The sequence below is a fragment of the Furipterus horrens genome, unplaced genomic scaffold (genome assembly GCF_987537825.1).
Source record: "Furipterus horrens unplaced genomic scaffold, mFurHor1.1.pri manual_scaffold_3, whole genome shotgun sequence".
Lineage (NCBI taxonomy): Eukaryota > Metazoa > Chordata > Mammalia > Chiroptera > Furipteridae > Furipterus > Furipterus horrens.
The window spans coordinates 106,530,649-106,555,619 of NW_028327173.1; the positions used below are offsets into that span (position 1 = coordinate 106,530,649).

At 53.3% G+C, this 24,971-nt stretch overlaps 1 protein-coding gene across 2 annotated transcripts; it reads right to left on the reverse strand.

The window, feature by feature from the left end:
* On the reverse strand, positions 1 to 24,971 carry LOXL1 (lysyl oxidase like 1). 2 transcript variants are annotated; one of them, XM_090271802.1, is made up of 7 exons: positions 23,521 to 24,971; positions 8,197 to 8,305; positions 5,321 to 5,458; positions 4,683 to 4,839; positions 4,027 to 4,122; positions 2,447 to 2,562; positions 1 to 340 (listed from the first exon to the last, which is right to left on the reverse strand). In XM_090271802.1, the coding sequence occupies exons 1-7, from the start codon at positions 24,662 to 24,664 to the stop codon at positions 334 to 336; spliced, it is 1,767 nt and encodes a 588-aa protein (XP_090127928.1). In that variant the 5' UTR covers positions 24,665 to 24,971; the 3' UTR covers positions 1 to 333. The 2 variants fall into 2 exon arrangements, with proteins under 2 accessions (XP_090127928.1, XP_090127929.1); XM_090271803.1 differs by lacking the exon at positions 1 to 340 and having other exon boundaries at positions 2,443 to 2,562.

The following is a 24,971-nucleotide window of genomic DNA, read 5'->3' on the forward strand; positions in this document are numbered from 1 at the left end:
TAGAAAAACCTTGTTTTATTCAGCCCAGGTCTGGGCAATTTTGCTCTGTGGTATGGTCAAAATATAAAAAATAAAAACCAACAACCAACAAAATAATGTTGTAGAGAAAACTTAAGTGTGACGTTGGCCCTGGCATCCAGAATCCCTGTGGTTTTGGTCCAAGTTCACTCCCTGAGGCCGGCAGGAAGGGATGCCCCCGTGTTCAGCTGCCCCTGCCTGTGGGGTGGGGGGCTGCACCCCTTGGACCAGGTTTGTCCTGGTGGGAGGCTGCCTGGGGAGCAGGACCTGCTTTGTGAAGCGGGGAGATTGGCCGTTTGTCCACCATCTTGGAGATCAGGATCTAAGGAGAGAAAGAAAGGGAGGCTTCTGGGTGGGGGCCCTTACTCCACTGTCAGCAAGACCCACACCACCTCCCCAGCTGGGGGCTTCCCCTCCACAACCCAGGCCCCATGTGGACGGGCAGACACATCTTCATTTCCTTCAGAATCTGGGCCGGGGGAGAGGGGACCCTCGGCCCAGATCCAAGAAGAGGAGTTTCATGGACTCCCTCCCAGGGCAAGGCCTCAGCACCACACCCTCCCTATGCCCCAGCCCCAGACTGTTTTCTAGGCAGAGCTGCTGCTGCTTGGAAATACTTTCTAACTCAGTACTTAAAAAACAAAAACAAACAAAAAAAATCCCTCTTTTTCCTTTTCAGAAACAAGAGTGAAACCCACAGGCGTCAGTCCTGTGGCCTTTCTGGGAAAGCTCCTTCCAGCTTCCTGTGCGCTGGGCCAGCCGCCGGCCTGCGGTCAGGGTCACAGAAACGCTCTGATGAGACCTGATCCTTTCCAAGCACTTATGGAAAAGGCTCCGAGGGATGGGCCTGAGGGCCCCAGGGGAGCAGGCAGGGCTAAGGGCTACCTTTCCGTCTTTCCTGTTGAGGGGCAGTGCCCCTGGTGCCTCCAGGAAAGGGGAGGCTGTCTTAATCCATTTTACCCAATAGCAGGCAGGACAAAAGAGGGGAAGTAGGCTTCCTGCCACCCTGCATACCCTTTTTTTCTTGTATGCCTCTTCTTTCCTTCCTTCCTCCCCTACTCTCTCCCTCCTTCTCTCATAGAACTGCTTCCCGGAAAACCTCAGCAATTTAGGTGACCCCTGAATCCGAATGGCTGAGACAAGCCCTGGGGAGTGAGAAAGTGCTGGAAATCCAGACCTGCAAAGGAGCCATGTTGCCAGGGACGGGTCAGGTCTCAGTTGTTTCCAACACACTCTGTGATCTGGATAATTCTGATCTAACCCTGTGTGCAAGGGACTTAATCTCTGCATAGAACTAGGGGCTGCTATTCTCATTCTTAACGTATATGGTGTGATTGTGTGTGCTGTATGTGCGTATGGGGGGTTGTCTGTGAATGGTTAGCCTAGAGGTAGCAGCCAAGGGTGAAAGAGCTTTCTCTAAATGTGCTCTGTCCCTGCTCACGCTCTGAGCCCCGACCCTGCTCACATGCTGAGCCCCGTCCCTGATTACAGGTTCCACCTCTCATACTTGTCAAGCAACAACAGCATACACTTTTGGGTAAAGAGGCCTCTCTGGGCCTTGAAATCTCTGCCATTCATCCTCCAGCTGGATTAAAGCTCTAGGATTGCGCTCTCTCTCTCTCTCTCTCTCTCTCTCCTCTCTCTCTCTCTAATGGAAGAGTTACTTTGACCTGATAAAATATTTTAAATTTGCATGGAGTGGGGTTAGGTTTCTTTGTAAATCTGTAAGCAGTGGGTCCTTCTGCAAAATACTTCATGTGGGAAATCAGGAGAGAGGCTGAGGGCAGTCAGCCTAGGGCAGCAACGGCTGAGGACCCTGCCTGGGAGCCATGTGCCAAACCCTGGTCCCAGAGTTTATCAGCTCAGCAGTGGGGTCCAGGGATTGATGATGGCTCATTCCAACTAGAATCACTTCCAATCTGGGACTGTTTAATCCAATCTACTGGATAAGGACACTAATGATCATAAGAACTATTAATTGAGTGCTGCTGTGAAGGGCTCCTGAACACGCAGACATCAGGCCTTTAAATCCTCCTCACGAGTCTCTGTGGGATATTAAAAATGACTACTTTCTATGTCCCAGTTGAGAAAAGTGAGGTGAACTGTTCAGTGTCACAGAGCCAGAGAGTCACAGTAGGATTGCAGATCTTATGCCCATCCACCCAGCAATGCTACCCCCTGCTGGTTCCCACTGGAGAAACCTCAGCCACAGCCCAGGTCAGCATCACAGCATGAGTCCCACCATGGGCACTCAAGTCAGGGCTGGTGCGGACAGGCTCCAGTACTCAGCCCGTGGGCTGGGCCCAACTGCAGCTGTGTTTGGAAGTCAAGGTGACCCAAAGTGCAGATATCTCATGTGTTTTGTGTGGCCAGCCTGCTTCCCTGGTAGGGAGGAGCCAGGGCAAGGAGGGGGTAGGTGAGCACTTACTGGACAATTTTGCAATTTGTTGTAGAAACGTAGCGACCTGTATAGTGGATGTTGCATCTCACCACATTGTTGGTGAAGTCAGACTCCAAAACAATGTACTTAGGGTTCACATGCACCTGAAAGGGGAACAGAGGGCAAAGAGGTCTGGTCAGGGGGCTGCGCTTCACTTGGTCATCATGAAAGGTGGTGGAGGGGCAGGCAGACAGACAGACAGACACAAAGGAGAGTGAGAGAGAAGAAAACAGAAAATTGGAGAAAGACCGAATGAGAGCAAGAGACATGTGGGCAGAGACATACTGATGGAGAGACATGGGGAGATGCAGAGACAGAGAGAGGGGAGAGGAGATAGCCATAGTCAAAGAACACATCAGAAGATGGGAAGCGTCCCCAGAGCCAGAGCCAGAGCCTAGGCCAGGGCGAGCCCCAAAGCATAGGGTATTCTGGGTCAGAGAGATTGAGTCACTACCCCAGGGAACACAGCAGGGAGGAAGGGCCCCGCAGGGACCCCATGCCTGGTCTCCTGACTTACACCCTTCCACTGCGCGTGCCCATCTATATGAACTGCTGACAGCCTGTCCGATGCCAGGGGGCATCTCTTGCCTGACACTCACAAAGATGGTGGCCCAAGCACAACCTATACTTTTTGTCTGAGTAAGAGCCATCCAGACACAAGGAAGCCTTTCAAATACTGATTCTTGGTGGGGGTGGGGATTCACTGGGGTAGGCTACACTCAGCAAATAAAACAGAACACTTAAGATCAGATGGAAGGATGTTACTGTTAAATCCTCGCACACTCCTTAGAGGCGGGACACCACACATTGCTTACGTGGCTTGAATACCCAGTGCCCAGAATTCAGAGGCCTTTGGACATGTTCCATGAGTGGATGCAAGAGGGAAGGGCAGAGTGCCCTGGACAACCTTGGCCCTTGGGTAAGGCTGAGAGAGGCCCATGGAGCCTGCTGAGAGGCACTCAGAATGGGCTGCTGTGTTCTGAATGAGGCAGCCCCAGCAGACATCTTCATGCAGGTTAGAACTGCCTCCCAAGCCCATCTTCACAACCCCTTCTCTGAACTTTATGGTAGAACAGTGTGCCCAGGTGATGGGGCACAATGATGTGGAAAAGGCTGAGATCTGGCTTCCCTAAGTGAGGGGATCAGGCCGGAAGGGACACTTGGTCACTGGAGCCGCTGGCTTTGCAGGGGTCACTGTGAGGAGCTGAGGGTCTCTCTCAGAGGGTGGGGTCCTCTCCCAGATGGCCTTTCCTGCCCACAGACAGGGGGATGGACCACATGGCTCTCTAAGTCCTCCGTCACTTTGGGAAGACAGAGTCATCACTTCTCCCACCACCAACACCGGGCCTGAGGTTCCTTGGTGTCTATGGAAAGAGGCTGTATTGTATCTGCCTGGGGCTAAGACCCTCGGCTGGGAAGTGCAGACTTCTGCAAGATGCCCAACGAGGCTGCCTCTGCTCAGCTGCTGGGCAGAGGGGAATGTGCCCAGAAGCTGAAGCATGTCTCAGAGGTATGGACGCTAACGTGAGCATCAGGCTGGAGGGGGTGCCCCAGACTGGGAGGCCCACCTTGAGGATGTAGTTCCCAGGCTGCACATCAGTTATGTCAATCCACTGGCAGTCGATGTCCGCGTTGTAAGTGTCATAGCAGCCTGGGCTCAGGCCCTGGGGACAGGATGAGAGTAGAGGGTGGGATGCTACATATTCCTCATAGCCACTCGTGCCGACTCCAGTGGCTAGGGACCCTCCTTCCTCTTTGCTTTGCCCCGACCCTGGTCTAGGGCCTTCTTAAGCCCACGAGGTGGATGGACTGGGAGATGATGGAGAGAGAGAACTGCCAGACTAGAGGGATCAAATAAGAAGGGGTGTGCCTGGGAGAAATGGAGGGAGGGCAGATGGCCAGTCTGCGATGTTTGTGCAGGACAGGAAGATGGACTGGGCAGACAAACAGGCAAATGGAACATCGTGCCATCCCAACTCTGTTGGAATGTTCCTTTCTTTCCGTGAGTAGGCACCCTGGGACTGAGGCAGGAAGGCGGGGTCCCCCACGGGCCCTGTGGTAGCCTAAGGACTGGCAAGAAAGATCCCCATTCTGGTTGAGCTGAGTGGCGAGGGGCCTTGGCACTGGCCCTTCAGCCCAGGCTGCATTGCTGTCTGCTCCTCCAGCTCCCAGGCTGGGGCTGCGTCCTGCACCCCCGGCCCCTGCACTGCACCTCTAGCCAAACCTGTGTGTGTGAGGTGCATGCATAGCGCTTGAGGTTGCCGAAGTCGCAGGTGCTGTCCTCCAGGCAGAAGCTGGCCTTATGGCCCTCAGCTACCTTCTTGCCAGTGGCTGCATCCAACAGGTCATAGTGGCTGAACTCATCCATGCTGTGGTAATGCCTGGAGGCAGAGAACAGGAGGAGAGAGAAGGCCTAGTCATACAGGGCTTCCCATCCCATCCTCCTTCTGAGAGGGGCCCAGGTGACACAGCCTCCTGAACAGACTGGGCTTCTGGGTTCCCTGATTCCCAAAGGGTAGCTCTCTTCTGTCCCCACCAGCCAGGTCACCCTAGGAGAGCACCCCTTCAGGACTCCTGACTTCCTTCTGGGCAGTTACCTGTGCTGGCCTCCCATGGGCAGTGCCCTTTATTCTAGACGTTTCCCGCCCTTATTAAGACTGATCCTTCCAAGTCCCTTCTTCCAGCCCAGCTTTTGCTAAGGCTCCTTTGGGAAACTCTTGTCCCAGTCATAGATCTTTGGCAGAAGACACCTCTGGGCCTTCCCACCAGCACCTGCTCTCCAGGAGCACTAGTCGGGGAGGGGAGCTGGGGCACAAGTCCTCAGCCCGAGGAAGGGTGGGAGAGGCCATTGGCCCCACTCACTGGTGGCAGCTGTGCCACTCCCAGGTGTGCCGTGGCCGGTTAGGGAGGAAGTCCGCTGTGCCCTGGTTCTTCACGCGCTGGGGGAAGCGCAGCAGCACCCGCACGTCGTAGTCGGTGGCCTCAGGGGCATAGGCTGTGCTGCAGGGACAGGTGGGAAGACCGCAGTGGGGCTGTGTACCATGACAACCCAAAACCCAAAATGGGGCAACTTGTCCCTGAAGATCCTGATGCCTGACACCCTGCACTGGGGTCAAGGCTCAGGTCTCTCTCCCTCTTGGGCCTGACACTGACCCTCTGAGGGTCCCTGGTGCCTGTAGGTGACTTGCAGCTAGGGACAGCTCCTGGGGGTGGGGTCATATCAAAACCTTTAGAGTTCTTTAAAAAAAATGGGCCTGTGCAGGAGATTCTGATATGTCTTCCCTCCTTGGACAGAGCCCGAACTATTGCTGAACGGTGCCGTGTCTTGGGTGTGCGCCTAAGAAACAGGCTTTGGCTCTTCAGTGTCAAAGCCTCTTCACTTCCCTGGTCCAGTCTGTCTTCCGCTCCTCCACGTGCCCTGGGTTCCAGCTTCAAACACTGATGCTTTTGCTAACCTAGACTTGTGCCCATGCTGTTTACCTGACCTAGAACCCACTCAGCCTCCCAGGCCAACTCAGTTCCCCTCCCTCAGGAAGTCTACCCTGACTGCCTCACTTAGAGAAATCTTGACTGCTTGTGAGTTCTAACAGTGATATCACACACTCCCTAAGCCAGGTCCATGTCATCAGGGCACCACCCTGACGGTGCGGCTTTGGGGCCCAAGGCCTGCCCTTCTCTGCTCAGGAAGCATGGGTCTGGTGGAGTCTGCCTGCTCACAGTTCACGTACTGACCCCAAGTTCCCAGCTCAAATGGGCTGTCCTGGCTGGTCTCGGGGGTACTTCCCTGGCACTCATTAAGGTCTGGATCCTACGGCCAGAGGCGGGAGGTGGCAATGTGTGGGAATTAGCTCTTTCTGAGAGGATGTCTGGACAACAGGCAGTGCAGGTTCCTCTCTGCCAGGACACAAGACCCTTGGCCTTGTCTCGGGGAGGGTTGGAATCCCTCTGTGTCTGGGTGGGAACAAACATCCTGCTTCCCCCTGTTGAGTTCAATGCTGCCCTGTTCGGCTCAGCAGACCGTGGGAAACCATCAAGGCCTAGGGTCTAGGCCCAGCTTGGCCACAAACTCGTGGTGAGACTTGGAGCAAGTCCCTTCCCTTGTCTGGGTCCTGTTGGCCATCTGTGCTCTGGCACCAGCCTGCAGCCCACACTTCTGATAATCTCTGACGGCCCTGCACTCCAGGGCTTCAGTCAGCCTCCTCCGATGCCGCCGCCCTTGCTGACCTTTCCCTCTCTGACCTCACACAGCTCAAGCCTGCAAATTGCTCAAGTTAGCTCTGCTCCCACTCCCTGTTGCCTGGTTCTGTTCTCGGGGTGTGTCTCTCCAGCTAGACCAGGACAGCCCCCCAGGACTGGGCCCAGCTGTCTCCTCCCTAGCCCATCCAGGAGCTCAGGTCTGGACACACGGGACACTCCATGAAGATGGAGTGATAACTGGGTTTTGGTTCAAACTCCTCGAAACTCAGACTTAATGGATTGCCACAGAGGCTATGAGTGCATCACTGCTGAAGGAATCACAGCGAGAGCATTATCACTGCATTCTCTTCCCATGGGATGAGGCCAGACCTGAGTGGCCAGGCCGACTGAGTGGTACTCAATGTGTAGTCCCAGGACTGCTGTCTGTTCACACAGTTTGTTGCCAGTCTATAATGAGATACAGAACTTGCTCCAGCATGTAAATCAACTACATTACTTATCACACTGTTTAGTTTAGCTGACGCTTCTTTTTTGAAGCCAGATTTTCTGGATGAAGGAAGCTGTAAGTTGAGCTACATCCTGGTTGCAAGCTCCTTATTTTTGGTATGAAGAGGTAACAGTGTGGTCAGCTGCTCTGAGGGGCAGTGGATCAGAAGTTCCACAAGTGAGAAAATGTTTAGATTCCAAAGGGCTTCCCAGATACTAAAAAGTAAAAGTAAATAACGAATTCAAATGTCAAAAGCAAGTAATTAAAAAAATAAGGTGCTTCCAGCAGAGAAATGTCAACAAAAGAGATAGGTCAATGTAATCTTTAACTAGTTCTTTATCACAGGGAAGATGTCCCCAAACCATACACATGGAACAGAATATTCACTGTTAATAAAGTTAGAAGCCAGCTCTGCAGGAGGCAGGATCACCCAGGAATAACTGAGAGTTGGCTGTGCTCACCTTTGGGGTCATGGAAACTGGTCTCTTTCCCCTCTCTGGTGCCACACAGAACAGAGGCCTCTTTGTCACCCGTGCCCCTATCCCTGCTGTGACCCAGACAGCCTGGACCAGCCACAGCCACAGCCACAGCCACACTTGACCTCTGTGGAGATGGCTCCACACTCTGGATCTCTGTCTTCCTGAGGACTTCCTCAGGTCCTCATAGGAGCACTAGGAGCTGGGATCCCCATGAGGAACCTTCTCATAAGGCAGCTGAGATCAGAAAAGTTTTAGTTCCTATCACTGTACCTTAGTTTCCTAACTGGGCAACACACACCTTCAGGGCTGATGTGAAGATTAAAAGCCACAGTAAAAGTAAGCTTCTTTATTCAAAAATGCTGGATAACAGCTTCTCCTCTTCCCCTCCTGACTCCCTTGGAGCAGGTAAGGCTCGTAGATGACAGATGACAGGGATCAGGTCCTGAGAGGCTCAGACACTTGGCCAAGGCTGTGTGGCTTGTGGGCAGCCTGGCCGCCTGACTGGCATGCAGGTGGGATCTGGATGACTCCTAGGGACTGTCCCAATGTTCCAAGCTTCATCCTCAGTTCCTTACCTCGCCAGGCACTTCTCCTCTGCTGCACAGCGCAGGGAATACAGGTGGGCTCTCTGGACGTAGGTGGATGCTTGCACATAGTTGGGGTCTGGGACCAAGTCAGGGAGACCTGGGAATGGGCAGCGGGAGACAGGGAGGAGGGAGGAAGAGCACGACATTGAGGAATCAGCCTGGCCATGGTTAATGCCGAGAGAACCCCTCAGCTCCAAACACCCTTTGCCATTCTTCTTCCTCTACACAGGCTTCACCTCTTCCAGAAAGCCTCCCAGCCTGAGCTACATGTGGGATGTCTACCCTTCTCCCTAGATGCAGGTGTGAGGTGAAGGAGGTCAGGGTCACCCTCTGGAGCTCCATGCTGTGGGGGCTCTGAGACCTCTTTAGAGAACTAGGACATGAGTAAGAGCTGGGAGACAGGGCAGAATGTGGAGGTCCAGAGAAGAGGGAAAGGTATTTTTGGTAGGGGGAACAGCATGGACAAGGGCCTGGAGGCAAGACTGAATGAACCAAATAATCTCCTGACAGACCCTTTCCTTCATGTCCTTGTTCCCCAGGCCCCTGCATCAGCCTCCAGACACCCTGTGCTCCTCTCGCCCAGCATTCTTCATACATCACCAAGATAGCCCTGGGCTTTTCTGGCCCCAAGTGGGTCCCAGCAGGCCCGTGGGAAGAGTCAGGTGAATGCTGGCTTACAGAAGTGAGGGTGGGAAGGAAGGGATGGGCTCGAAGGAAAACATTACCAGGGCAGGCTGCAGACTGGACAGGATTCTCAGCCTGGGCACCAAGCCCAATTCCTTTCTTCCTGCCATCTGCCCCAAAGAAAGGACCACACCCTCCTGTCTGCAGCCTCTGGCCTCCAACCTCAGGGAGCCTGGCTCCCTCCCCTGCAGAGCCCAGGGGAAGTGTGGAGTCTGCTTCAGCCCCAGTGATCACTTGTTCCCAGGATATGCTAGAGCTGGGGCCTGTCCATCCTGCCTTCTTCCCTCCTCACCCCTCCCCAAGAATAAATTATTCCCATTGAACCTTATTAGGAATTAGCAGAAACCAAATTCAGGTGTCCAAGTCCCATCTGCATGGGGCACAGGGTGGGGTGGCAGGTGGGCAAGGGGACCCCAGAGCCCTGGGCCCCTGTCTGGCCACTGAGTGAGCCTGCCCAGGGAGTGAGCTTGGGCCCTCTATGCCCCTCCCCTCTCAGGCTTCAGGGATCTGGCAGATAAAGGATGAAATGAGGCTGTGAGTTCTTCCTAGCTTCTTTCAAGCCCTCTGCTCTTTAGGAACAAGCAAGGTTGGGGACTTGAGTCAGGGGGACAGGCTTACAGCTCCCTCTTCTTGCTGCCAAAACCCTCTTGTCAGCTTTTAGGAACAGAAAATGAGGCAGAGGAGGAGGACTCTGGCTTCTGAGACTTTCACAGAGGTATCTGCTGGCATGCCACACCTCTGCTCACCCTGGAGCCCCGGCCTCAAGCGGGGACTGTGTCCAGGCAGCCAGTGTGACCTCACCTACTTGGAATGAAGAGAAAATTTGGAGCACAGGGTGGGTGAGGATGAGGTGTCTCCTGGCTGAGGGGGCCGTCTTGGCCAGCCTAGGTCCCATTACTCAACCCCCAGGAATGCCTGTAGTCATTTTCCAAGTGGTCCTCAGGCCCACAAAGCAAGAGGCCACCTTGGTACCCTGCTGGTATTCACCCACTGGTTTCTAAAAGCCTCTATGGGGGTGGAGGTGAAGAAGACAGGAATCGCCCCCTTCCCCAATATCCTTCAGCAACATGTGGGTGTGGGTCAGCTGGGCCTGAAGCCTCCCGAGACCCAGCATTTGGCACCAGAAGCCCGGTTTCAATAAACACTGCACAGACGGCTCCACAAAGCTTTCCTGGCCCGACCCCTCCTCTCTAGGCCATTCCAGGAGTTAGCTGTGCAGTCCAGGGAAGTTAGAAGAGCCAGCTGAGTAAGAAGCCAGGGCTGTTCAGGGCCAGTGAAGGTTAGAGCCACTCCTGACCTCTGACTGCATCCTGATCCTAGGCACACACTGAGGTCTGACACCTATCAACAACTCCGAACCTCAGTCATTGTTGTTTGTCCCCATGTAACAGAGAGGGGGTCCTCCCCAAAGTCCCCACCTCTCATGGTTTGGGGCATTGGGAAAGGAGATAATACAGCTTTTAAGGTACTTTGCATGTCTATGGCAAGTTGGTAACTAGATAATAGCTGTGCTGCAGCCCAGGGCTAAAGGGCGGATGATAGGCTTAAGATACTTTTCATAATGATGCCTGTTGCTCTGGGTCAGCATATAAAATTAGGGAGAGCCATGAGGATAAAGGGAGAGAAGCCCTGCAGTCTGAAAATGGTGTAGATGGGAGTCGACTAGGAGGTTTGGTGTGTAGGAAGAGAGCCATGGTGTAGCAGCCAGGCAGCTTTGTAGGAGAGCTGGTCCTCCATGCAGGCAGAGCGAGTGCAGAAGAGGAGGAGTAGCCATGAGGAAGGAGCCATGGAAGCGGATTCAGCCATGCTGCCTGCAGAGAGGCAGCAGCTATGCTGTTTGTAGTCAGGATTCGGCCATGTGGCCTGGGCTAGTAAGAAAGCAGGCATAATGCTGCATTGGTCCAGCCCACTCTAGCTGACTCTGAAGCTACCAAAAACTGCCTTGCAGATTTGGACTCTATCTGGACTCTTGGAACTCAGGACATGCAGAGAGGACACTCTCTTAGGACTTGTGCCTTTCCTGGACTTCACCATGATCCAGTGTAGCATGGCACATACTTTCCTGGAGTATTACATGGAGGCTGATGACAACGTATGCCAAATCCTGAAGGAGAGAGCTGACAGATAAGGAATGGGGAAATATTGGGATTGGGTTTGATTTATAGCCTTTTGGGGAGCAAGGGAAGTGCTGGGTCTTGGAGGAAAACAGGGCTCTGAGCAGGAGTGCTCCCAGCCCCCACCCCAAGGCTGGAATATTATAATTAAAAACCTGTTTTTCTCAACAGTAAATGTTGGGCCTTACACCAAGGCACCACGTGAACGAGCCCTGCTTTGCTTGGTAACACCCAATTGTAGACTAAAGTGCGGTACTTAAAAACAAAACAAAAAACAACAAAAATACCTTAAAAGGAGTTGCTTTGACATTACTGATCCTTTTTTATTGTAACTGAGTGTGGTTGGTTTTTTAAAATAACCTCCAGAGCCATGGTGGGTGGGAGAGGATTTGTGGAATACTACATGTGGGCAGGCACCTCTGAGCTGCTGTTACAATTTGAGCCCTGGCCCTGGTCATAGAGGATTTTCTTCCTCTTATTGTTGAGAAATCTCAGGTTCGGGTGGGTGCCTCCTACTCCAGGAAGTCTTCCACTGGCATGGAAGACCCACCCCCACGTCACAATCCCTACTCCACCCTCACCCTGATGTTGCAGGGATTGCCTCTGTCAGGTACGCTTCTTTAATGATTAGCAGCTTAATGCTGTCGTCCCACAGTATCCAAGGAGGACTGGCCCCAGGAATCACACTCCCAAGGATACCGAAATTTGCAGATACTCAAGTCTCTTAGCGCTCTGTATCTGCAGGTTCCCCGTGTCCGTATATGGAGGGCCAACCGCACTTCACTGTTTCATCACTCACAAGCATGCTCCTCATTACATGGAGGCGGTGGAGGGAACTGAGTCTCAGAAAAGGCAACAAATTTACCCATAATCACATAGTGAGCTGGGGTAGCTCCAGGAGGAGATCCCAGGTCCTGAACCTCTCCCAGAACTCCTGTTGTCATTCTTCTTTTTATAAAAACAAACACTTTTAAAATTTGAATCTACACACAGTCAAATGCACAGATATTAGGTGTATAATTTGATAAGTTTTGACAAATGTGTGCTCCATGTCACCACAGTCAATCTATGGGTTGTTTCCATCATCCAGGAAAGTTCCCTCTAGCACCTTCCCACCCCAGGTGATCATTGACCTGCTTTTTCTTTACTTTAGTTCTGCCTTTTCTAAAACTTATATGGAATGACCATCACCACCTTTATCCTATCTTCTTTTTGTTTCATATCTCTGACCATCACTGGGGTCTGTGACTCCCCTAACTGGCTCCCTACCCCATGCTCCACCCAGTCACCCTTTCATTGCCCTGGGGGAAGCTGCCAGAAAAAAGAGCAGCATTTAGGCTAAGTATCCCTGCCCCCCCCTCCCCCCAGTCAGGGTCCCTGCTGAGGTCTCTGGGAACAGCAGGCCCCCCACCCTCCGATGGTATGTTTTTCCAGGAGGGAACAATGCCTCTTTATCTGGTTTGCTCTTCAGAGGCGCTGCAGCTGCAGCAGCTGCCAGGCCTGCAGGCTTGGGCCCTCAGTCCCTTCACAGGGGCTTGGTATTGGAAAGGGGAAGAAGGAAAGCTTGAGCAGGGCCTTGTGGCTGCGTAGGGAGGAGTATTGGTCTGTTGTCTCTGGTTTATGGGATACAACCAGGCCCTCCAGGCAGGGTAGCCAAAGTTGGGTGAATTACAGTTACAACCAGATCATGTACTCAACTTCCACCTCATCCCAAGAAGTGAGCATTTTATCCCTGACTGGTGTGGCTCAGTGAGTTGGGCTATCACCCTGCAAAGCGAAAGGTTGCCAGTTCAATTCTGGGTCAGGGTTGTGGGTTTGGTCCCCAGTCAGGGGGTGCAAACGAGAGGCCACCAATTGACGTTTTTCTTTCACATATGTGTTTCTCTCCCTCTCTTTCTCCCTCCCTTCAGCGTTCTCTAAAAATAAAAATAAAAAAGTATGCATTTTAAAGGAAGACACTGGAAAGGGTAATGCTTAGTCAGAAGGTGGAGGGAACCATTAGTCATGAGGATGTAATTTTGAGGAGGGTCTGAGATCTCTTATTCTGAAAGTATGGAGTCATCCAGCCCTTGCATGTGCCACTGGAGACTCTATTAAGCAAATTCCAATGAGAACTTTTTCTGGAGACTCCCATTTTTATGAATGCAGAATAATGGCATTAATCATAATTCTCATTTCAGAGCAAACTAATCATTATCACTGGTCAATGCAAGACCCCTCTCTTGTGATAAAAATTTTAACCTTCATTCTCATCCTTGACCCTTAGCTATATCCTTGTGATAGGGGAACTCAAGAGTTAAAGATTTTAGCTTCAGTTGTAGTTGATAGGCTTAAGTGATTAATGCCTGTGGAAAGAAAGCTGTTATTCTAGGAGGTCAATAAGCAATCTGACCTTGTGCCCCCGGTCTGCAAGCCCATGGAGATGGTATCTGAGCCACTGTGTTCTAGGGAGTGACCGTGAGGCAGGTAAAGGATTGTTGAACAGATAAAGAAGTACTAGGAAAATCTCCAGGACTGCAACTCTTATTCAATTAACCTTTTTCCCCAAACCCTTTCTTATAAAAAGGTTGGGCTGAGATGAGATGTTAAGATGGTTTTTGAGGGTAAATAACCTGCCATCTTCCCAGATGGCCGGCATGGGAATAAAGTGCCCATAAAGATTCAATCCCTGTCTCTACTTATGGGTTCTGGTAGTGACAGGCAGCATGAACATCAACTTTTCTGGTTTCGCTTGCACATTTGTGTCTCCGTAGAAAACCTGCAGTACTTATGTATTCTTAAAGCACAGAAATGATATTGTCTTTTCTCATTCTGATTCTTGAGTTTTCAGTGTAAACTTTTAAGATCTATCTAGTTCATTGCCTGTCATTACTAAATAGGATGCCATAGTGTGCACCCTTCTACCCATGGCTAATCTAGATGATCTCCTGGGATAGATGCCCAGGGATGGGGCTAACTACCCGAAGGATGCTCTTGTTCAGGCTACCCAGGGAGGCCCTGGTAACCCTCAGCATCTGACCTGCTCCCAGGAGGCAGGCAAGAGCCTGGTTTCTACCCTACCGTCTCAGACCTTCTGTGTGACCCTGGGCAGACCTGGCCCCTCTCCAGGCCTGGTGGCCTCCATTTCTCCAGATCTGATTGTCCTGTATTCCACTCATGGCCTGGAACCCTGGGCTGGCCCCCTGTGGACACTCCTCCATGCTGACCATGGGTTGGTACTTAGGGATTCAGGCTGCTTAGAGCCTATGCCAGGGTGAGGAACATTGAGTCAAAGGGCAGCAAAGTCTCCTGAGGTGGCCAAAGCCAGGCTGCTTGGCTAGGGAGGGCTGGGTGTTAACTGAATTGGGTCCCAAGGCCATTCCACAGGTAGTCGCTAGTCTAGGAAGTCCTTCAGCCTAAGGGGCCCCAGCAGAGCCTCCAGGGCAGTGAAAAACACAGACAAGGACAAGGACAAGGACCAGCTTTTGCATTCTGGCTCTGCCCCTGGAGCCCCAATCCTCCATTGTCCAGGACCCTTTCCTTTTCATAGGCTCAGTTTCCCCATGTAGACAATGGGGAGATTGGACTAACTGGTCCTTGAACATAATTTGATGGCTCCATAAACACTTGGAGATAAAAATACTTTTTAGGAGCTATTCCCCAGCCTTGGGCAAGAGCCTAAGACCTCTCACAACCTCTACAGACAAGCCTTCAGCAGCCAGGAAATTCTCCCACGTCTGACCTAAATCCTTCCTGCTTTGGGAGAGATCTGTTCTCTCCTGCTCAGTGGTTCCTGGAAGCTGCCCAGCGCAGAGGGCCTGCGGTTACATTCCTGCTGCTTGCCCACACCTCACCTGTTTTCCTGCTGGCTTCTCCTTTTCTGTGGGTTCCATAAACCTCATCTCCTTGGAAATCTTTCCTCCCCAGCCCTCCTCTCACAAGCAGCAAATGAAGGAGAGTGGAATGCCAGAAGAGCCCTAATCTCCTGAGCTCTGGCAGGAGGATAAACAACTCCAGCAGGAAGCGGGCAGCGCTGTGAAATATGTGTGCAGCCAGATTCCAAAGGAGCCCGTAGGCAGGAAAGCAGACCGCTCATAGAGCACAGCCTTGAATAAAGATGAGATGAGAGGGCCTCCAGGGTGGGAGCTGGCTGCTCTGTGCCTAAGGAAATTATCATCTAATAATCAGAACATTAGCCCTGGCTGGTGTGTCTCAGTGGATTGAGTGATGGCCGGTGAACCGAGTGGTCGCCAGTTTGATTCCCAGTCAGGGCACATGTCTGGGTTGCCGGCGAGGTCCCCAGTTGGGGGCGAGCAAGAGGCAACAGATCCATGTATCTCTCACACATTGATGGTTCTCTGCCTCTCTTTCTCCCTCTTCTCCCCTCTCTCTGAAAGTAAATAAAAAAAAAAATAAAATAAAATAAAAATAACATTAAATTGTCAGCACCAGCCTGGCAGTTCCACGCCAGGCAAGGTGGCTGCAGGGTCCACTGTGCCCTATTAGGAATGGGCAATTGTACCCCAGGCAAAGAAGATATGATAGCCATAAAGTCAGGCCCATAACCTACAATGGTTCCCCACTGCCTACGGAATCAAGCCCTGACTTCTCAGAGTGGCAGCTAAGGCCTCTGTGGTCTGGCCTTAACCTGACTTTCCAGATCTGTTAACCTTAAGGATCAGTACACAGATCCTTAGCACACCTGATATTTTCTGTCCTGGCTTCTGATGCTATGGTGCCCTTTTCCTGGAATTCACTACTACTACTACTACTACTACTACTATTACTACTACCAGTACTACTACTACTACTATTACACACACACGCCAGCTCTACCCTCACTGGGTACACAGTATTTAGGCCAAAAGCCTACCTTGTCAGTCTTGACCACCAACCACCCTGTGCCCCTCTTCCAGCTCATGTCTTCTGCTCCAACCTGAGTGGGAGACACAATCCAGCAGCAGTGACAGCCTCACTCCTGTGTGGCAGGGCCCAACTCAGAGGAGGGGATCTGTGAGTGTTTGTTCAATTGAGCAAACTGCTTAGGAAGCAGATAGGAGCTGAGCTGGGAGAAGGCTAAGATTTGGAGAGGTCAACTACTTACCCCTCTGGCCAAGCCTTCTGCCTCCTCCTTGCATACCTTACGGCCCTCCCACCTTTGGAGGCCCTGCTCAGTGTCCCCTGCCCCACCTCCAGAAGTCTTTCTGGTTGCTTCAGTCCCCTGAGTTCCCTCCCTGTCCCTGGGGTCCCTCACAGTGACCTGAACTTTTTACTTTCTTATAAAACCCACTTAGCTCACAGCCTTCCCATCTCAGCTCCTAACAACTTCATCCCTCCAGCTGCACAGGTCATGCCTTTGTGTTATGCCTGACACCTCTCTTTGTCTTACACCTGTATCCAGTCCATCAGGAAATCCCATCAGTTCTAGCTCCAAAATACACCCAGAATCTGACTTCCTACCACCTCTGTTGTTGACACCATGCCATCACCTCTGCCTAGATCTCTGTACCAGCCTCCTCTTGATCTCCTGCCTACCTTCTCACTGTCCACTCCCAGCACAGCAATCAGGGCCTCTGCTTCATTGCCAAACACTGCAGTAGCTCCTTGAGGCACAGAGGAAAAAAAGCCAATGTTCTAACAACAGCCTACAAGGCCCTCCATGGTCTGAGCCTGTTACCTCTCTGACCTGTCTCCTATTATGCCCTCACTCCCATTACAATATGCTCTACTTACACATGAAAACCCCAGGGAACTCCTGCCACAGGGCCTTTCCACTGGTTATTTCCTCTGTCTGGAATGCTTTTCCTGAAGACAGCTGAGCTTGCTCATCCCCCTCCATGTCTCTGCGCAAATGTTGTCTTCAGGAGACCCACCCTGACCAGCTTTGCAACCTGCTCCCCCATGCTCCAGATATCCCTTACCTATATTTTTTCCACAGTACTTATCACTTCTACTACTTACTTATATTTATGCATAAAATATAGATCCCCAAGGCCAAAAATGTTCTTTTTTTTTCTCTAATGAATATCCAGCTCTGGACCACTGCTCTGAACATAGTAAGGCACTCAATAATATTGTTGAATAGCTGAATGTCCTCATAAAATGATCAGCTAGACGAGAGCCTCTGGGGGTCAATGGGGTTCTGCTTTGCCTGCTGGCCAGCTGTGGGCCCAGGTCTCAGTGCACAGAAGGTCTGGGAACTCAAGAGACAGGCCAGATGGAGGTGGGCTTGGGCCACCTCATCCTGTGAGCCTGGTTTCTTACTGCTGGGGCTGAGACCTTGGTGAGAACAGGGGTGGGTGTGGGGCACCCCTGAATTCCCTGCACTCAGCTCAGGGCTGAGCACGTGAACAAACACCTGCATCCCACAAAGGGTCTGGTGGCATCTGCCTGTGTGAGCACTGACTCTATCACCAAGCCGAGGCTGGAATTGACTCCGAAGGTCCTTTCTTTTGAAAAAGGATGTGGTGCCACTTGGCTCACTAGCAGGAGGGAAGGTGGGTTGTCTCCTGAGGCTTTGATGGCACAGTCCACTTGAGCTGTGCTTTCCCCACCTGAGCTCCTTCCTGCTTGGCCTTCCGATGCCAGTAGCACCCATTTCCAGGTAATGTTGAAATGCCTGATTTCTGAGAGCCCATCAGCAAGGGGGAGAGGAACACTGGCCCAATCCTGGCCTGATAATCCTGAATCCAGGAAAAAAAAAAAGCCCTCTGGGTCCAGCTGCCTGCCTCCCTTTAAAGCAGGGCAGGGGCGGGGACAAGACCCAGCCTCTCCTTCCAGCCTCCCTCCAGGATGCCTACAGGGGAATTGGAAGCAGGTGTGCGCCGGAGAACCATGGTCTCCAGCCCTTCCCTGTCTTCTCCTGCCATTCCAGCCACTGCCCTGAAGAGTTTTCCATGTTTTCTTGACTTGGACAGGAGTGGGGTGGACTTGAGCTGGGACTATTGGGGACGGGTGCCCCTTCAGAGCTGAGAGGACACTAAGAGAGGGGCCCCTAGTGTTAAGAGAGAGGGAGGAGGGAGATGAAAGGCCAGAACTCTCAGGTCAAGTGTGACAGTAGCCTGATGACTCTAATGACTCAGCCCTGCTCCACCACCACCGCAGAAAAGGTCTGTGGTGCCTGTGTATTCAAGGCAAAAATCCAAATGTTGGTTTTCCAGGGGGTCTGGACCTGAGGGAAACAATGGACATGGAGACATACCCTTCCCTGAGGGGCAGTTCAGTGGGGGTAGAGAATCAGCCTGGATGTGTTACTGAACTTCTTTAGCCTTAGTTTTCTGGTCTGTAAAATGAGGGTGATAATACCATCTATCTCACAAGGTTGCTGGGGGAATTAAATGAAAAATAAAGAGAAAATAGTTGGTATAATGTCTGGTGTGTGATAAGTGTGCAATAAATATCAGCTGCTATTATTATTTAAAATAGGAGCCGTCTCTTCTGGCAACGATGGTCCAACTTGAGATCAGGGGAAAGACCATGTGACCCTGCAACTGATGAGAAGAGAGGAGACAGGAAGTCTGCCTGTGATTAGGCTGTCAGGACACCATCTGTATGTCCCCACACTAGTGACATTTGACTGACAAACAGGAATTAGGAAGAGAACCCAGGTCCCTGTCTCCACAGCTCATCAGACCATTTATGACAGCTACTTCAGCCTGAAGACTCCATTTCTTCCTGGGAGCACCCGGACAACTTCAGGAAGGAGGCAAAGGGTGCTGAGCTGTGATTCTGGCTCTACCAGTTGCCAGTTATATGACCTTGGGTCCCAGTTTCTTCATCTGCAAAATGTGGATAATAATAATATCTTGGGTTCTTATGAGGATTCAGTGACTCTAATTATAAAGCTCCCAGAACAGGATCCTACACCAAGGAAGCACGAGATAAGTGTTTGTTAAATAAAGGTCTGTAGGCTGGAGGATGACAAGGCCATAACACTGCCCTGCTGAGGGACCCTTCACTTCCAAAGCCTTGCCCACTCACTATCTTATCTCACTCTGCTACAACCAGTGCCTGGAACCGAGTTGACAATCACATATCTGTTGAATGACCAAATAAATGAGTGAATAAATGAAGTGTGCAGGGAAGGCAAGAATACATAATATTAAAAGAATAGCCCTGGCTGGTGTGGCTCAGTGGGTGAGTGCCAGCCTATGAACCGAAAGAGAGGTCACCGGTTTGATTCCCAGTCAGGGCACATGCCTGGGTTGTGGGCCAGGTCCCTGGTTGGGGGTGTGTTAGAGGCAACCGACTGATGTATCTCTCACACACTGATGTTTCTCTCCCTCTCTTTCTCCCTCCCTTTCCCTCTCTCTGAAAGTAAATAAAATCTTTTTTACAAAAAGTATGGTATCAAGAACTCAGAATGGGGAAGTCATACAGACTCAATCCTGGTTTCGCTACTAAGAGGCCCTATGACAAGTGAGCCTGTCACCTTATCTATGAAATGGGATGAATGATAATTCCTGGCTCATTACTGCTGCAGGAATTAAGAGGGGTGATGTGTATAGTGCCAATGGATGCCAGTGCAAAATCCCCTCCCCTGCGGTAGCTTGGGGACTGAGGCCCAGAGAGGGGAGGTGAGTGGAGGAGTCCCAGGTTCTTGCACTGCCTGTCTGCTTTGTAGGTGGGGTGTTGGTCCTCCTGGGTCATCTTTGTGCAATGCAGAGATGACAGCTCAGTGGAACTCTGGCTCAACTTCATCTAGCCATGAGACCTCCCTGAGTCCCAGTTTTCTCACGTATACCAGAGGACCATAACCTCCAGCTCTGAGAGCCTCCAAGGGTGAATAAAATTACACATTTAAATCACTAAACTCAGTAGGTGTTCCTCAGCAAATGGCCAAGTTGTTATTAGCATCATCTCCACCTTGGGAGTCTAACTCTGGATGTTTTCTGGGGAGACTACTTCTGTCCTTCCCTGCATCTGCTCCAAGTCCTGAGGAGGTGGGTAGGTGACTTGGAGGAACAGGCAGTAGGGATGCGGTCAGGGAGCCAGGGCTGCTCTCAGGGACTAAGGGACCCTGTTTGGCTTCGTGGGTGTGAGACATTAGATAGAGAGGTGAGTACCTCAGAAACACCTGGGTGTGCAGGGAGAGGAAACTTCTAGGCTTAGCTGTACACAGTCCTCTTGGGAGCTGCAGAGGCCTGAGAGAGGGAGGAGGAGGAGGTGGGGGGGAGGCAGGAGGTACCTCAAGGTTTTGGAACCATAGGCCAAGGTATTAGATTTTGTCCTGCAGGATTTGGGAGCGAAAGGACCTTTTTGAGCAGGGGAGTAACATGGTCAGCATCTCAAGGGTTTATCTGACCCACGTGTAGGATGGACTGGAGAGGGAGGCAGGGGTCAGGCAGCCACAGCTCCCTCCTAACCTCTGATTGGCTGTGTGAGGACAGTGCTGGGGGACCCATGCCAGGCTAGGCTGGTGAAGCCAAGAGAGATGTCCTGGGAGGATGGCCAGGGCAGCCTGCTCCATGTTATTGTCACAGGGTTGCCAGAGCGGATGAATCAGGCCAGGGCTGTGAGGGGTAGAGTTGGGGGGCGGGGTGTGGCTCTGGGAGAAGAGCTGTTGTCTTCTGGGGCCAGCACTGAGACCACCAGTTCTGAAGCTGTAGGGAGGCAGGAGTGGGCAAGGAGGGTGGGAGAGAGGGGCCTGGCCGTGGGAGAGGGAGAGACACAGCAAAGGGGATACAGCCTGGCCTGGGAAGCAGGTGGCCACCCTCTAGGCCTCTGCACGAATGTGCAGAGAGCCAGGAAAAGTATGTTACCCTCTCTGAGCCTCTGTTTCCTAGTCTTTTCTCCAATTACATGTTTCAGAGTTGGAGGCCCTTGGGCACCCCTGCCCAGAGTAGGAGGGAGAAGGTCAAGGTGCCCCAGGAAGAAACTGGGTTCTGGATAGGCACTTGGAAACCATACAGACATGGAGGGACGAGGGTGGTGCACACATGTGTTTGGTATTGTGAGGATACATCCACGCCCACACACTCAGGCTGCCAACACCCAGCCTCAGACCCCTGGGTGTGTGGCCAGGCGGAATGAGGTCAGCTTCGGAGAATCTGCCCTGGACTCCCACACCAAGCCTGGGGGTCTGAGCTAAAGAACAAGACTTGGCCTTCCCTGAACTGGGATTTTTCCATGGTCCTGGCCTAGCAGGGCAGGGAGAAGGAACCAATGATGGGAGAGAAGGTAGTGCTCTCTTTCTGAGCCCCAACTAGCCTGCTCTCCCCACAGTCCCAATCCACACACTGTCCCCTCCATGACCAGGGAAGGGTGCTGATGGCCATCCCTTGCAGCAATGCTTAGGCACCTCCTCCTCTGGAAAGTCCTCCCTGAGTCCCTAGCCCCTGACTGGGGAGACTTCTCCTCTGATCTCCCCTTGTCCATCCCCCAGTGCCTGCCCAGTCGTAACACTGAGATGCCCTCTTTGCAGTACTTACCAGGGCAGTGCCTAAATTTGGTGCATACCAGCACACTGCCTGGCCCATAGCATACTACTTTCAGAAGAGAAATGTCTTTAATCCAAATGAACTGTGTGGCTCAGGGGCCATGGCCAGAGGCCCTGGTAAGCAGCAAGCACCTCTATTCCAGACATGGCCTTGCCCTGGCAAGTCCCCTTTTGAACCTTAAGAACCGATAGTCCAAAAAGAGGCCCTAGAAAACCCACTGGCTTGGAGCACAGACGTCTAAGTTCCAGACCTGGCTCTGCCAATAGTGCTATGGTATTTGAGGTCTCGGTTTTCTCCTCTGCCCAGAGGCGGGGTGCTTTTGGATGAGCCCCACTCTGTGGTCTTGCATTCTAAGAAAAGCCACCACAAAAGCTCAGTGCCTTATAGACAAAACGTCTTCTTCTCCAAGGAGCTTTAGGAGTAGCTGATGCTCAGGTGCTGCAAGTCCCAGTGAAGACCATGAGGATGCACCCTTCATCACATCACAGAGGGCCCTCCATCTTGGTCCTATCCAAGCTCCTGCAGGTTTTCAAACTGAGAATCGGCACCCAACTCGATTGCTATGCCATGGATGTGAGGGAGTGGGTGCTACCAGTGGGGACACTCCTTTCCCCTAGCCTTGGGTTTCAGCAGCCCCTAGGGAGACAGGAGCATTGCTACCCATCCCATCTCCCAACCCCTGCCTCAGCAGGAGCCTCACACCCAAGGTCAATATGGCTGAAGACAAGGCAGCGCCCCTGTGTTGACAGAGGCAATAGAGGCGCTGGGCCCAAAGTCCTCAGCCCTCACCTGGCACACCAACGTTGGTGTGGAGCAGAGAATCAGGGCACTGATTATATAGTCTGAAAGAGGTGGCGCAGGAGTGGACCACGTATGTATTGGGGACTGAATGGAAAACCTTGACCAACGCAGATTTTGAACTTGCAGAAACAGAAGCAGGAAGAAGAATTCTAAGACAGCAGAAGATGGGACCAATAGCCAGCTAGCCCTGGCCAGACCACTAGCACTTGTGGAGTTGCCCATCTGAAGAAGGAAGGCTGCCCCCTGCATTATGGCCTTGTGTGCAGATGGCTTGGGCCTTCCCAGGTCATATCTTCACACCCCCCCCCCCAAAAAAGGGAGGTCCACCCACAGAGTCCTCCTAAGACTCTCCCCCAGGGCCAAGACTAGGATAAGCTAGCTGAGTGAAGGGAGTGAGGCACTGGCCTGGAGTGCAAAATTTAAGAGGTCATCAAAAAACTCAGTAACCAAGATAAGTAATATTTGATGCAATATTTTTAAAAGTCAAAAACTGTGGTGAACAAATTATCAAAATTTCAAATAAAGACAGCATCAGGATTGCTGATTTTTCAGTCTGTCATAGGCTCCAATATGGCTTGGCATGGCACCATTACTGATTCTATTTAAAATTGGAATATTTTGTTCATCACAGAATTTTTTTTCATTATTTAGATCTAAAAATGCATGACATGATTACTTATCTCAATTACTGAGTTTCGGGCGGCCCCTTAAGTTTTGCGTTTCTCTAGTGTCCCCGAGGGCATTTTTGTCATCTAGGCTGGATTCCTGCCTGGGGCAAGAGTCTCTCCTCTAACCTCCTGCTCATTGGGGCCAAGCTCACATAGCCCAGTGACTGGGAACTTGCCACGCCTCCAGAGGCATCCCTTAAGGCCTGACCCTCTAGTTCCCTGCTTCATCCTGTGAGGCTGGCATAAGCGCATCTCCAAGGGTAGAGGACATGCCCTGTTGGGAACGAGGAAGAGGCAGGGAAAAGGGCCTCTTCCCTTTGTCCTCAGATGACCCAAGCCAGGTCTGGGAGGCGTTTCCTCCCAAAGTCTGGCCAGTCCCTCCACCCGCTGCCCCTCAAGCCAGGGTCGGAGCCCAGGCTTGCCTGGCCAAATGCTGGCACTGATGATGTATGGAAGCGGAGGCTGGGAGGTGGGACGCACTGGGGCTGTTGATTTGGGGGTGGGGGGCGAGGGTCCTTACTTAGCTCGGGGAAGGCCCTTGGTAAAGGACAGAGAAGCGTCTAGGTGCAAGGAGCGGTTCGCCAGGGACTGGGAGGACGAAGCACGGCGCGTGAGGACCGTACTCACCGCGGCCGTTCTGGGTGGGCCGATACACGCTCCCCACGCTGAGGCGGCCCTGCTGTGCACTGCTGCGCTCCGCCACGGGCGGGGGCGCGTCCGAGCTGCGCAGGGGCAGGTAGGGCGGCTCCAGCACGCGGAACGGCGGCTGCGGCTCCACGGCCCTCGGGGGGACGTAGGCCTCAGGAGGGACGTTGGCGTACGGCGGGTACCAGCCGACGCGGGGGTCGCTCCCGTAGGCGCCGCCGGTGGCCTGCGCTGCGTCGGGGCCGGGCCCGGGGTCGGGGCGGGCCTGCTCGGAGCCCGCGCCGCCCTCGTGGTACAGGCTGTGGGAGTAGCGGCGGTCCAGGCCGTCGGCGGGCGGCGGCGGCGGCGGCGGCGCGTAGGGCCTTTCGGGGGCCGGGTAGAAGCCCTGCGGCGAGTATTCCGGCTGCTCCTCGCCGCCGCCGTACTCTTCGTAGCGCGCCCGCGGCTGAAAGGGGTAGACGACCCCTGCCGAGGCCAGGGCCGCCGCCCCGGCGCCCGCGCCGCCTCCCGCGCCTCGGTAGTACACGTAGCCCTGGTCGTAGGTCCGCGCCACGGGGTCGTAGGTCTCGTACTGGCTGACGAAGGGCGCCTGCGGGTAGGGGAACTGCTGCGGGAAGGAGGGCGCCTGGCGGTAGGTAGTGGCGAAGGCCGAGGCCGAGACAGAGGAGGTGGAGCCCCCGTGCTGGGAGACCGAGGTGCGAGCCCGGGCCATGCCCGTGTTGTCCCCGACGGCCACCTCGCGCCAGTTGTCGGGCACCTGGCCGAAGCCGAACGGGTGCCGCGCTTGGCCGCGCACAGTGTCCGAGCCCGCGCGCCCGGGCAGGGGCAGGGACGGGGCCTGCCGCCGCCGGGGGCCTCCTTGGCTTCGCCGCTGCGGGGGCTGGGGGGCGCCTGCCAACAGCACCCGGGAGCTACTCTCGGTGCGGTGCGCGCCGGCAGGCATGTACTCGGAGCCCGAGTTGAGCAGGCTATACAGCTGCCCGTTGTTCTCCCACTGGATCAGCTGCCGCCAGCGCCCTGGGTCCGGACCCTGCCCTGGCTGGGCCTGTTGCCCGCGCACCAGGACGCAGAGGCAGGCGCCCCACACCAGGGCCCACACCTGCCAGCCGGCTCGGGCCAGAGCCATGGTGGCCCCCTCTGCAGAGGCCTGGTGGACTGAGAGGCTCTCAGGCGTGGCCCCTTGTGCGTGCTTCTCTTCCCACGGCCTCGAGGACAGGATGGCTCCTTGCCTGCCTCAGCTCTAGCTTTGTCCATCCTGGCCTTGGTCCGAGCGGGACGGCTCCTCCGATGACAACATTTCGAGGCCAAGGGGTCAGGGCAGGGCTGGGGCTGTGCCCAGGGCTGCAGGAGGCTCTCTGCAGGTCACCAGGCAGGACCGCCTGGGGGCCTTAGATGGGCAGCTCTGCACTGTCTGGCCTCGGGGCTGGCGCTTT

What these genes read in the sequence shown, in the direction of transcription:
- LOXL1 (XM_090271802.1), bottom strand. Translation starts at nt 24,664, where the DNA reads ATGGCTCTGGCCCGAGCCGGCTGGCAGGTGTGGGCCCTGGTGTGGGGC. An exon ending in GCCCACCCAGAACGGCCGCG is followed by an intron (nt 8,306 to 23,520) that starts GTGAGTACGGTC and finishes GCCCATTCCCAG; the next exon opens with GTCTCCCTGACTTGGTCCCA. An exon ending in CTGGGAACTACATCCTCAAG is followed by an intron (nt 2,563 to 4,026) that starts GTGGGCCTCCCA and finishes TTCCCCTTTCAG; the next exon opens with GTGCATGTGAACCCTAAGTA.